Below are 14,432 nucleotides of genomic sequence, written 5' to 3'. Positions count from 1 at the left end.
TGATAGAGAGCAGTTCAGCAGTCACCTTTGCCAATTCCTGTAGCACCCATGGATGCATCCCGTCGAGACCCATGGAGTTGTGTGCGTTGAGCCCACTCAGATGCTCCCGAACCACTCTGTCATCAACCACGGGGGAGCCCTCCATTTCCCAGACCCTTTGTCCTCCCGCTAGGGTTGAGGAGTCCTGGGGGGAGTCCCTGAAGCAAAGACTGAAGCAAAGGAAGCATTCAGTATCTCTGCCTTCTCAGCATCTCCTGTTACCAGGACACCCCCCTCGTTCAGCAGTGGACCCACATTATCCCTCATCTTCCTTTTACTCTTTACATACTTAAAAGATAGTAAGAAGGTTTTTTTTTTTTTTATCTCTTTCGCAAGCCTCATCTCTAGGTGGGCTTCAGCCTTCCTCATCGCGTCCCTGCAGGCCCTGACGACACTTCTATACTCCTCCCAAGAGGACAGACTCTTTTTCCACATTTCATAGACCATCCTCTTCCTTTTGATCTTATCAATGAGCTCCTTGCTCATCCACACAGGTTTCCTGCCCCCCTTCCCCGATTTCCTACGCTCGGGGATGCAGCAATCCTGAGCATGGAAGAAGTGTAGTTGAAATGTAGCCCAGCTCTCACAAGCACCCTTGCCTTCTTCCAGCAACCCAGCCCATGAGATACTCCCAAGCAGGTCCTGGAAGAGGTCGAAGTTGGCTCTCCAAAAGTCCAGGGTTGCAATCCTGCTTTTAGCCTTATAATAACCATTATTTGTGTAGTACCATGATTTTTGTGCATTAAAAGTCTAAATTTTTTATGTGGTTACTTTCAAAGGACTTTAAAGCAGAAGCTCATTACCAATGTTCAGTAATAGTTTAGATCCCTGTGTTGGTTATTTATTTGAAGTGCTTGCCAATAACTTGGGATGCATGTAGAGCTGTGTATCTGGATGCACTGGATTTTGCTGAATGAAGCCTGTAGTTTCTTTATTATTCTGCATAGGAAAAATACTTTTTTCCAGATAATGTTAATCCATTTGTTTAAAAAAAATAAAATTATTCCATAAGTCATGCAAACTTTTCCTGGTTGTGCTTTCTCATGATTCTGAGTCCATAAAAAAGTAAACGTACACCATTTAACATTTACCAAAGTGTAATTATGAGAAGCTACCTTGTCTAAGTCCTGGTGTTAGAGAATTTCTGTAATTGTTCTTCCAAAGCACTGGGGTTGCCATTCATAGCTTTTCTCTATTACTACAGATTTTCAAAACAAATATGTTGCATACACGTTTATGCCAAAATATTTATTTAGACCATTTCTGTTTCGTAGCAGGAGATAACTTTAAAGCAACTTCAGTTCTCAGAAAAATCTTTTGCATTAAGTGTTAATCAGCTTTGTGGTTAGAAATCATATATACCAGTTTTATGGTAAATTATGTGAATTTACCGGTTTATGGTAAATTATTAGAAAATTATGTGTATTTTATTAGCAATACAGAGATGGAGAGTGGAAAACACTTCTCAGAAAATAAACTGTGACTAAGACATACAAATACATCAAATTGTAAATTGGAGTCCTCAGTGCTCAGAATAAAACATGTTTTATGTGTTCTGACATGATAATTTGTAAAGAGAATGATGGCTATGCTTTTTTTTCTGCTGTTATAATTCAGCATCAGGCCTTCTGTCTGACCTGGAGTGAATGACCATTTGTTTCAGTCTTAAGACAACAATGGCATAACATCTGCATGAATTAGAGCAGAAAAGTAGCAGCTTAAAACATGGTATCATATACTTACAGTACCATCTGAATAACTGGTATGATGCTCCCCCTTTCCTGGAGTACATCAGTTTCACTCAGGAAAAAAAAGTTAGACTCAGCTTGAGCAGACTTTTGTTTTGCCAATTTGTTTTATTTGCTAATAGGAAAGGAATAGTGAGAGTGAAGCATATTACATTCTCTTTGACACTCTCTTGGAGAGGATGTGCTCTAGTGGTTGCAGCCCCTTCTGTTTCTTTGCTGCATCTTGGCTCCTTTGGCCTGTTCTGTAACTGGGAAACCATTTTGTCCCATGTAGCTTTACTTTGCTGTTGCCACTGTGGCATGCAATTTGTACCTTCCAATCTCCATGACACAAATTGGAAGTATTGGGGGATGGTCTTGTACTTCCAGGGATGTACCAGTATGAGAAACATCTCAAATAATTTTCTTCAGATAGGCTCTTTTATGAAGCTATTTTATTTGTGATTGCAATGGCAGGCATCCTGCAATTAGGAGTGCATTTTAGTAAACAAACCATGACCTTTTATTCCCTATTACCCGACACCTGATCACCTCCCCTGTTTCCTCATTGCCTGAGTACTACAGGTTCTCAAGCTACTCGACACTCCTCTATACCACGTGTGTACAATTTTTCTTTTTTTTTTTCAACTCTTTAATTTCTTCTTTCTTATGTTTAGAGAACTTGTGATCTTTGTTTACTGTTCTCACACTGCTCATCCTGTTTTTCTCAAGCTTCTACCTTATTTTGGAGCAGTGAGGCCTTCTACTGTCCACTTATCTACTTAGCATTTCTCCTTATGTAATTCTCTACTGCAAAAACACAACTTTGTTTCTCACACTAGTACTGGAGATGTTCAAGAGATGTGTTGATGCGGTGCTTAGGGACATGGTTTAGCAGTAGTCTTGGCAGTGCTAGGTTAACAGTTGGGCTTGATGATCTTAGAGGTCATTTCCAACCTACATAATGCTATGATTCAGTCCTTTACCCTTCCAAATAAATGAGAAGCCTCTCAGTCAAAACTTCTAATTGCGAATTTGTTACTTGTGTGTGCCTGATTTTCTGAGTGTTGAGCCAGAGCTGCTGGTTTCTGATTTACAGAAGTTTTGGCTCAAGATAGTGGCAGTTCTGCTCATAACATACGTGTAATTATATAAGATTATATTATCAAATCCCACACATGTAAATGAGTTACTCAAACGAAGTAGATGCTGTGGTCTATTTACACTGCAGTTCTCTGCACTGCAAAAGAACGATTACTGCAGTCACAATTTCCTGGTGTCTGCCAAGGAGATGCCTCTGAGGCATTCAGTTATTTGGTGAACATGTGAGAGCTGAAAAAAATCATGTTTCTCCAGAGGAGCCTACTGCTCTGTCCGTCTCACTAAGTGAGCAACCATTCTGTGGCGTGGCTGGAGCACGGGAAATCTGTAATCATACAGTTAAGGATTTTTGCCTAGAATAAATGCGTAGAAATCTTCTGAAGTTTGCTGTCATTTGTGCACTTGTCCTGGCAATCCCACTATCATCTTTCTAACAGGTTAATATTTATATTGGAGTACTCTAGCTTTCCTTGATAGCATTAAGCTATGCTCTATTAAGCACTTCTGCGCTGAGATAAGTGTCAGCTCTAAAGATCTTGGCAAGTTTTGTTGGTAAGAAGTTGTGTTCCAGTTTAATAAATCTGTTCCAGTAACATTTTCAAGTTTACTTTTTTTTCTTTGGTACTTGATTTTCATGTGGTTTTAGTTAATAGGAAGGGCTTTTGGCATTTATATGATCTCTAATCTTTTTAATGTGTTTGCAGTCCTCCTGTTCGGCGTCAGAGAACAAGGAGAGATCGCCTGTCTCGACATAATTCCTTTAACCTAGATGAAAACTATCACCGTTTCTCCTACGGACAACAGCAAGCAATAGAAGAACCCAGAGCCTTTCATCCACCGAACGTATCTCCTCGTATGTTGCGTCCAGCTGCTCACCCGCCACAGCAAAATGCAATGATGGTTGACATTCACGATCAGGTAAGAGTTTCAGGGTACAAACAGACAGATGTCACAGATTTTTTTTTTTCCCAAATCTTAAGATCCCTCTCCACCTCAAATTAGTTGGCTATGAAAGTCATATTATCACTAAATTCTGTTTGCCCTCTTAGAAGTTATTTTTGTTGTGTACTGTTATTGATATATGAAGTGCTGCAGAGGCAGTGGGGAAATAAAAATTTCAGAGCGTTAGTAAAGAAGATTGAAAGTTAACAATTTTCCAATACCTGTATTGGCATGGTGCTATAGGCCTCCTGCCCACCCTTGAAGTGCTTTTGCTTCTAAAGTTAATGTAATGTGATTAAGATGTAAGATGATAATCAAGGATGTGTTCTGTTTCACATGAAGCGTCTCTCCTTAGCACAGGAGCCTATAAATTTTTCGAATAAATTATTCAGAAGTAGAATTCACAATGCCAATAATTGGCTGTGAACATAACAGCAGAAACATGACAGTATTGTCACAGAACCAAATTAGTCATCCAGACCTAATCAACTCCTTAAATTACATGAAATAATGAAATCTGTGGTTGGTCCAGAAAGCAAATAATTCCTCAGACAGGAATTGGTACAGAGTTCATAAATGAAGACCCATAAAAGAAGCTGACCTACTGATGTAACCTTTGTTGTTGTGCAAATCAGCAGGCTGCAGCACAAGTGCATTAGTTGCCTCACAGTCATGACCTAGTTATCTGGACGTCCACTTCTCAAACTGCACATGCATAGAATGCAACTCCTAACTGCCCTGCTTGAAAGCGTACCTGCATTCAGCGCAGCTGCATACAGCTGCTGTGTTGTACTACATCTGCAGAGCAGCGCTCAGTAAGGAAGTATTTGCATTTGGGACCAAGTGCAAGGGTGGAAGCTAACCACCAGTCTAGCCACCTCACAACGTAGCGTTTAGATGAACAACTGTACTGCTGCAGCATCTTAAAAATTCAAAACATGCTCTTGCTTTGTGTTGCAAGATTACATCATGACAAGCCTGGATAAGCAGTTGTTCCATCCCACTGCCTGTACCTTCCAAGCACCATCTATGATCAGATGTCAGTGTTTCCAGACTAACTGAGGTCTTCTATGGTGATGTTTTATACTTCAGAGACAGAATCATTAAGAGGTCATTTTTTATTCTTATTCTGAGCATTTCTGAATCACGCCCAGCATTACACAGTATGCCTAATTTTTGTACCTGAGCCAGAACCAGGTCAAATTCAGTGTCTCTCCTGAGAGTGGTCTCTGTCATCAGTGATACACATGTTGAGGCTTTAAGTTCCATTCATTGATCCATGTTCTTGTTTTGGCCTCTATGTCTAACCGTACACTACCAGTTCAGTAAATTAGCTGTCTTTAATCATTCTCACCTTCCTGATGAGCTTTTCTTGCTTGTTAATTTCCCATGAGTGAGTTCTGTTTTAGCAGAACAAGAAGGAAGAATGAGCTTCTCTGAAATAATTACTTTCTGTGAATCCATATTCCCTGACACTAAGGCTTTTTGGTTTTATCAGAGCATCAGAGATTTCTTACTTGGTGTTAAACAAACCAAAACAAAATAGGAGCCTTGGAAGTTTTAACATTTCAAACTGAGAGATCCCTCTCCACCCTGCCCAGAAACTGCTGATCAGTGAGTAGTATTCCAATGAAAAAAGTATTTGAAAGAACAGGAATTGCAGTCATGTGCTTCCTTTTATAGACTTTCGTTGTAAGTATGTTTTTTCCTTATAAGTAGGTAAAAGCTTGTTAACTTTCCCAGCATGCTGTACAATACTGTTAAGAGTTTACAGTAATTATTTCAACTTTTTTTTTCTTTTTGCTGCAGCTCCATCAGGGCCAAGTTCCCGTCTCATACACAATGACAACGGTGGCTCCACACGGCATACCACTTTGCACAGGCCAGCACATCCCAGCCTGCAGTGCACAGCAGGTCCCAGGGTGCTCAGTGGTTTTCAGTGGACAGCACCTTCCAGTTTGCAGTGTACCTCCGCCTGTAAGTGGGCTTCTGTAGTTTACACCAGATCCAATCTTAAACAGAAATTGCACCTTGGAGCTCCCACATCTGTGTGGCTTTAATTACACTGGAAAATGACATATTTTTTTCCAAGTGCTAAATTGTAGTGGCATAGCAATGCAGGCCTTAGAACTGGTAAGCATATGTATGTTGCTTACATACCAGCTTAATAGTGCATGACTGTTTTTAGTGTAAAGTCCTGATGCCTTTTTTTGTTCTAGTGACATGCTGGTTGATGATCTAATTTCATATCAACAGCTGTTTTGCATACTTCTAGATTTTTTAGAGGAACACTTCTAAGACTTTTATTAGTTAACTAACCAAGAAAAAAATCGTATTTTATAGAGACCTCTCTTGTGGATTGGTTATATAGAAAGGTCTGATATTCCAAATTTACTTTTCTTCTGAGAAGATGATCTACTGATGCTGAATGATCAGTAAAAGCTGAGAAGTGCTCTTCTGTCCGGAACATTCACAAAAATGAAAATATTCTTTAATAATGATGTCTCTCAGCCTTTCTGGGAGTGAAATAAAGTGCCTTGACTGACTTACCAACTTTGAACATGAAAGAATCTGAACTATTTTCTCAGAAACATTCAGATATCAACTCATAAATACTACTTTCCAGTTAATAGCATTCCCATGCTATGTTATTCTGTAGAAATTTCACCTTTAAGTGCCAACAAATGCCAGGGCTGAACAAATGAAACAGGTACACCCAAGAACTTTTAACTGTACAAATGAAGGTTGTAGAACCTGCTGGTAGAGTCACAACTATTTTTGTAACCCTTTTCTAGTATAAATCAGCAATATCATACATAAAAATTATATATTCAGTGTCCAGTAACTACTTGTAATGTTGGTATATACATTGCCAACATCTGCCAGCTGTGCATTTCCTAGCAGTGTGTAACTTTAGCTTTTCCTCTGTTGCATGTTCTGTGACCAGAGAAAATCAACTAGCCTGTGGCACTGAAACAAAACTCGTGATGTGACCACCTACTTCTTTGTTTAAGCCGATTGTTGAAGAGTGAGGGTGATGTGCACTCAGGTTGTCCAGATGCCATTTATCCCCATTATAGACAGTAAGCACTTAATCAAGTGTGTTGAGAGGATGGATGGACATCAGGAATTAATCAAGGTTGAAATTATGTAATGTCAGCAGGCAGACATTACACTTTTTTCTGTAAAGTCACAGAATAATGTAAGTTACAACAGGGCTCTGGAAATCATCTGGTGGTCACCAGTTTGCAAGGACGGAGATTGCACAATTGTTCTGAGCATCTGCTCTAGTGTTAGTATGTCCTTACAACAAAGAGCTGCTTCTGATTGGAATCTGATTGGAATTTCCTTGGTTGCAGCTTGGTTCTATTGTTTCTTGTCCATTCAGTGTGCCCCTTGAGGAAGAGTCAGGTACCCATTCTTATAAAGTAGATGAAGGCAGGATTAAGGTCATTACTTAGTTCTCTCTTCTTAAGGCAGAACAAATCCAGTTCTGCAACCTCTTCTTTTATGCAGTGTGATCAAGGCTCCTTGTTGTTATGTTGTCTTTCGGCAGACCCATCTCAGGATGTCAGAGTCTGGTTTTGGTACTGAGAAGGCCAAAACCAGACACAGAACCATCCGCTAGGACCAATCTTTTTTTTTTTCTTGTACATCCACTCTGCAGCCAGTCTCAAAGTGTCCTGATCCATGAGGTTATTCTGTCCCAGTACCAGACTTCATATCTTGCCTTCATTGAGCTTTGCATGGTTCCTGTCATCTCGTTTCCCCAGACTGTAAAAGTACATTTGAGAGGCATCACTGCTCTCCAGCATATCATCTTGCTCCCCCTGACTTCACCTGTGAACTTTGCAATATCATTTTGTTGCTTTCACAAAATTAGTGTAATTCAGTATATATACAACTACAAGACAAACGTTATCTACAAAATATCTTCATCAGTTCTGCTGTTTGAACTTACACTACTGTAAGTTTTAGAAGTTTTCCAAAAGTCTGAATGAAAAAACAAATAGTTTGCATGATCTTTCAAGTGGAAAGACGTGAAACTTCATTTGCTCTTACTTGAAATTTAAGTAAGCATAGCACAGATCGTTCCCAACATATATTGCAGATACTGCAATAACGCATCCTGCAGCTAATTGTTACTGTACAGAGTCTTGGGATGAAAACTATTTTACGGTATTCTCCAGAGTACTTCCAGTTTTAAAGAGTAGTCATGTTGTACAGGCAAATTTATCTTCAACTACTTTGGAGAACAGTTTTCAATGTAATGAACTATAATAACTGTTTTAACAGAAACATTTCTCAATGGTATTTATTTTTTTATAAAACAAAGTAGTAACTCAAAGAATAGTCAGCATTTAAGAAAAACTAATAAATTAATCTGATACTGTTTCAGTGCATCTAAATGTGTTTGGTGATGACAGTGCATAGCAATGAAGTAGTGATTCCACCTTCACTACTAACGAATTTTAAACCCTATCTATCATTCTGCCATTATAGTTAGCATGTTTAGTATATGTTGTGTGACACAAGACTCAATGAAAGAGTGAGAGATCAAAACTGTGTCATCTACATGACTTTGTAAAATTTCATAGGCTTTGCAAGTAGGGTGGTGGAGTTTTAAATTTAAAACTGTCTTAATAACCATCTTTGTTTATACAAGACAAAGGTACCTGTTGTTTTACAGGTAGAAAATGTATTATGAATAGCTCTTTCAATGGCTAAAAATGCAACAGGAATGCGTGACATTCTGGTAACACTTCAAAGATCAGGAAAAAAGAGAACAAAGATTTTCTTGATCCTCTCCATGTTTAGAAATGGAAATAAAACTGGACTCTTCCATGACGCACATTCACGCCTTCATCATTTGTGTGTTCAAACTTCAGTGCCCAAAGATGCTTTCATATGAGTAATTGCAAAGACAAGAGAACAAGGGCTACTTCCCACAGTAGGTGTATCTCACCTGATTCAGAGAACAAGGCTCCCCTCGAAGTGCAGAACTGAGCAGAGCTTATGCATTATTCTTAATATATAAGGCAGCATATGTTTTAAGGCACAGGTTGATGTCTGGGAGTCCCTCAGCTACATCTACAGCTTAAAATGTTTGGAACGGTTTTGCTTTCAGATGCCATTTTGAAGGTAAAACATGTGAAAAAGTTAGCAGGGTAAACATATCCACTTTTTACGTAGGAGTTTGTCTGATACTGAGTATTGAAAATCCCAAATCCCACTGACCTCACAAGAACTAAGAGCTATGTCGCACCTAGCAGATGTCACAGTATGGTATTTTTATAGCCTGCATGGTGCTAATTACTGACCATTGTGTATTAGAATGAGTTACTATTTGTGTGTTTTGGAGGCTCTTCCAAGGAGGCAAGAGAACTGCTTTCTTTTAATGACATCTTTCCATGATAAGCATGGATTGTTCTAGAAGGAGTGTTTGTGCTAGAGTCAAAAATGTGTTGTTTTCATTTTATTTCAGATGCTTCAGGCATGTTCGGTCCAGCACCTACCAGTACCGTACGCAGCATTTCCACCCCTCATTTCTAGTGACCCATTCCTTTTTCATCCTCCTCATATCGCTCCACACCACCCTCCTCACTTGCCTTCTCCAGGACAGTTTGTTCCTTTCCAAGCACAGCAGTCGCGGTCGGTAAGTAATGCTTCTTACCCTCTCTCCTTAGGATTGGTATGGCTGAATGGGCAAATAGTGCTGATACCTTACTGAGGAAACAGGTGGAATTTGTTTAAAGTAACAGGTTTTTGCCCTGATCCTTCCTTAGCAAGTCTGTAACTACTTAGTGTGAAGATGAAAAAATAAATTTAAAATTCACCCTGCTTCTCTTCAGATTTCATCAGCTGTTGTCTGTGCTGTGTCTCCAGGGGCCTTTACTCTTCATCAATAAGATGTATATCTTCTTTACCAATGGTTCCTTCAGGTGTTTCTTTTCCAGAAAGCCAGAGAGAATCCAGAGGAAGCTGTGTAGAGCAGCAGTGGTCTACATTACTTAGAAGTAGAGGAAGGTTTAGCAGAGAGATAAGGAAGGATGGGATGTTACTCTTATTACATGCTTCCCCAGTATTACTTATCAGTTAATTTTTAAACAACCAGTGGTTTTGCTAGAACATGATGACTGTAGGGCTTCCAGATGTATTTAGGAGCCTACAGTCTCTTTTTTTCTCTTTTTTTTTTTTTTCCACTTACAGAAGTTATTGGCACTTCTTGCTTATGCAGACTTGGCTTAGTGATAGGGATTGTGCAAATATAGGGACATGTGACCCTGTTCTGGATTTGGGGAGAGAAGCTAGATTTTTACTACTGGCGTATGGCTTGTACTGTGGGTCTGTCAGTATACTCCCATCCATTTGTTTGCCCCTGTGACCAGAAGATGCCAATATTCCACTAATGCAGAAAGAGTTTCATTAATTACAAATGTTGCTGAGACCTATCCATGCCATATCTCAGGTGTGGCTAACCGTTGTAACAGCTTTGTTACGATGATGGTCAGCGTAAGAAGGAAGCGGAGTTTTCCTTTGCTGCCACAAGGTGGGATTCGTAAGCTGAATTTCTCAAAACGGTGGAATTTAGCACCAGGAACAGAAAGGTGTGTTAATGAAACAGTGACAACTTCTGTGAGTTTCTTCAGAACAGTTGGGCCTGGTGGATGTGCTGCAACTGACCAAATTACAATGCTGAACTGGAATCTCACAGTTCTGAAACCACCGGACTGTGCTCTGGATGGGACTTCTTGCATAACCCTCCTAGGAAAGCACCTGCTTGATTACTGGCTGTCATTCACAGTTTAATATCATTAAAGTCACCATGTTCACTCTCCTCTTTTCAGATTGTCTTGACACAATTTCAGTTCTCGTCTTTGGTTGTTTATTTTTTTCTTTCACATAGTTTTACAGTGAGAGCAGCCTGGCAAGAAGGAGAGCAAATATTTGTCCTGCAAAATGCAAGAGACAGGAAATTACAGCCACTCCTATATTTGCTAGATCACATAAATTCCTGGTCAATAAGCATGGCTAGCTGGAAAAGGTGAATTTATATCAAATGTGTAATGATATCTTTGCTTTTTGGTAGTGTTAATGACACAGGAATTGTTCGTATTCTGTCAGAGTGAGTACTTGAATTTTTTTTATCCTGTACAATTGGCCGCAGAAGTGCAGAGTATGCATCTAGGATTTCAGTTCTTTAATGGGGAAAAATTGCATCTCTATTACCACAGCAAAGATTTTTTTATTTTTTTTTTTTTTAGCCACTTCAAAGAATTGAAAATGACGTGGAACTGCTCGGTGAACATCTTCCTGTAGGAGGTTTTACGTATTCTCCCTCAGCCCATCCACCAACACTGCCTCCCTCAGCTCCTCTCCAATTCTTAACCCATGATCCTTTACACCAGGAGGTGTCATTTGGTGTTGTAAGTATTGCTTTCTGCATGACACACTAATTCATGCTGCACTGACTGTCTTGCTTGCAATTCTGTAGTACATTTTGTCAAAAAGTAACACTTCTTGCCGTTTTCCATTAATGGCTAAAGCTGCAGCTGTGGTGTTTCCTTTAAGCTCATTTTAATCAAGTTAAGGATAACCTATGTATTGATACCAGTAAATAATTTCTGACAACATTATCTGCAGAGAGAGAGTGATAGCAGTTAGTTTGAAAACATATCATATTACCATACAGTCCAGGACTTCCACTGCAGAAACTAGTTTGTGTGGTTTTGAAAAGCTCTTGTCACTTACCTTGTAGTTAATTCTTCATCTGTAAGGTGAGTTTCTACAAGTCAGAAAAACTAGAATGGTTTAAAAATAGTTCTTTTCCAGAGTGTTTGTAATGTGCTGTCCTGGTTTCAGTTAGGACAGAGTTAATTTTCCTCCTAGTAGCTGGTAGGGTGCTATGTTTTGGATTAGGATGCGAGTGCTGATAACATGCTGATGTTTTAATTGTTGCAGAACAGTGCTTACACCCAAACAGGGACGTTTCAGCTTCTCGCTCTGTCCTGTCAGTGGGCAGGCTGGGGGCACAGCAAGAGGCGGGAGGGGACAGACCCAGGGCAGCTGACCCAAACTAGCCAAAGGGGTATTCCGTACCGTATGGGGTCATGCTGAGCAATAGATAGGGGTGGCTAGCCGGGGGGGAGGTGGGCCGGACTGCTCAGGTATTGGTGGGGCATCGGTTAGTGGGTGGTGAGCAATTGCACTGTGCATCACTTGTTTTGTACACATTATTAGTAGTAGTACTATTTCGTCATTATTGTTATTGTTGTTATTGTTTTCCTGTCTTAATAAACTGTCTTTATCTCAACTCACGGGCTTCACTTTCCCATTTCTCTCCCCCATCTCAGAGCGGGAGGGGGGAGGGTGAGCAAACAGCTGTGTGGTGTTTAGCTGCTGGCTGGGTTAAACCACAACACGTGCCCACAAGCAATTGTATGGAGTACTTCCATACTGCAGACTTCCATATTATGAAAACAGCCAAAGTTGACTTAAGGCACCTGTCTAGAGGGCTACAAGCAGTTCAGCTGCAGAAGTACAAAACAATGAAACCTGGTCTGGGTTAAGATCTGCACTGAAATCTGTGCTTTGTGGTTAAGCTATGTCCAGTGTCTGTGCTGCTTCTATGGTCTCTGTGGCACGCTTCAGTTTGCTATGTTGCTTTGTTTGAAAAAAGCCTTTCCCACGTGTGCAATGCTTGAAGAAATAACTGCAAGGCAAGACTAGGTGGATTTTTTTCAATTTTGACCTGTGCATCAAGTCATTGGAAGGTTTTAGAAGCACATTGTCACTTAAACCTTTACATAAGAATGAAATTTTAGAACCTGTAACTACAGAACACACTGCTAGTTTTGCTTTATCCATCTCTTGAAATCAAGCAACTTAGTTTAAACTAAAGTTGAAAAAATTTTTCATGAAATTTTCATTCACTGTGAGACACTTTCAAAGACACTTAAAAACTTCAGTAAATTGCTTGGATTTTATTCACATCATCAAAAAAAATTGGAGTTTTTCTTGATTTCCATGTTCACTCATTAAAAGTAGATAGAAAACAAAACAGCATTTTTTTGCAAGATTATATATAATCTTTCCTCTCTGTTGTTTTTGTTCTGTGTTGCATACAGTCGAGGGGTGGAATAAAGTTTTATTATGAGTAATCGTACAATGTTTTATAAAGCAATCCTAAGTATTTATAAAATTTCTCCAGTGATTTAAAATGATTTTCAGAAAAGCTTAGTATTTTTCAAGTGGTCATTAATGTTCTCTTTAACAGTTATGGTGGAATGGCTGCATCTCTGATTCTCTTTCAGTCAATGAACTGAAAACTGAACACAGCACTTTATAATATTTCTGAGTTGCAGAATTCATAGAGCAGTAAAGCTAGTATTTACTCCGTCTAGTTTGGGATCTTACTTGCAAGAAAAAGACCCTGTTTTTTATATTGTGTTTATATGTAAGTCTGTGGCTGTCTATTAGTTATGTCTCCATTGTAAATTTAAGAATTTTTAGCTAAATTACTGATGGTGCTGGGCTTCTGTATGTTCTTAAATTTCAAACATGAAAGAATAAATACTGTTTACTGAAGATTTTGAGTGCTCTTTGTTCCAAAAAAATAAATGCCTTAAAGCCTTCAAATTTGAATTCAATAATGGTATGTGAGTTTCCTTTTTAAAAATTACTAGAATTTTTTAGTACTCTGAATATTTCTGGGAAAATATAATTTACTAATAAGTGGAAAATTTCTGCTATATAGGTTCCCATTTTAGTAGGTAAAACAAGGAATTTTGAACAATGACACCATAAACCTAAATACATGTATTTAAGTGAAGAGCCCTGTTTTATCCATGGAAATTGAAGCTGTAGGCTTGACCATCTCTTTAGGCATGGTCCAGATGCAGGAGTTGTACTAATTTAACTCCACAAGTACGGTTTAAATCTTTCAGCCCCTCTTTAATGTAAATGGAATTATATGCCACTGCTTTCTTAAATCCTGCTTAGAGATTTTGTTGTAGTGCATTGTGGCAGTGCCCCATAGCAGGCATTAAAGCATTATACTAACCAAAGAATTCATGAAGATAACAGGTACAGATCTCTAAAGGTTTTATTTTAAGATTTAAGTCTTCTCCACTCAACCACTTGTGCACAAGCCTGCATAATAGCACCAGGCTTAAAGCAAGTCACTAGTTCACGTCCTGTCTGTTTCCCAAGACAGCCAACATGGGGAATGAGCACAATAGGTCCTGCCAGGATTCCTGCTGCATGTCACTATTGTTTAACATGGAATGGCACAAATTTGTTCCTGATAGGAATTCCTATTTCAAATTTTTGTAAGAGAGGCTTAGATTTTTGGACTTGAGCAATGGCTGGATTTTTTTTTTAATAAAGTCTTATTGAAAATGGATTTTGATATTCAGATATACTTTTATTTCATGGTTAGGTAAACCACACATTGAATCACAGGATAACAGTGGTTGGGGTTGGAAGAGGCCTCTCAGGTCCTGTGGTCCTCAGTCAGGGACACCTAGCACTGCCCAGCACCGTGTCCATGCAGATGTTGAATATTTCCTGGGAGGGAGACTCCATAACCTCAAAGTTCCACTTCCACAAGTTTCAAATGAC

The 14,432-nt window shown here is 39.2% G+C and overlaps 1 protein-coding gene across 5 annotated transcripts in view; it reads left to right on the top strand.

Moving 5' to 3' along the window:
* Window positions 1–14,432, top strand: part of RNF38 (ring finger protein 38) — a 112,274-nt gene that overhangs the window by 85,794 nt on the left and 12,048 nt on the right. For all 5 annotated transcript variants that reach the window (XM_027446329.3, XM_038170920.2, XM_038170919.2 and 2 more), the window contains 4 exons: window positions 3,572–3,785; window positions 5,619–5,786; window positions 9,295–9,465; window positions 11,075–11,236. In XM_027446329.3, coding sequence (XP_027302130.2) covers window positions 3,572–3,785; window positions 5,619–5,786; window positions 9,295–9,465; window positions 11,075–11,236 — 715 coding nt within the window. The remainder of the gene's footprint in view (window positions 1–3,571; window positions 3,786–5,618; window positions 5,787–9,294; window positions 9,466–11,074; window positions 11,237–14,432) is intronic.

This window comes from Anas platyrhynchos, chromosome Z, assembly GCF_047663525.1.
Source record: "Anas platyrhynchos isolate ZD024472 breed Pekin duck chromosome Z, IASCAAS_PekinDuck_T2T, whole genome shotgun sequence".
Lineage (NCBI taxonomy): Eukaryota > Metazoa > Chordata > Aves > Anseriformes > Anatidae > Anas > Anas platyrhynchos.
This window is presented reverse-complemented; position numbering and strand designations above follow the sequence as displayed.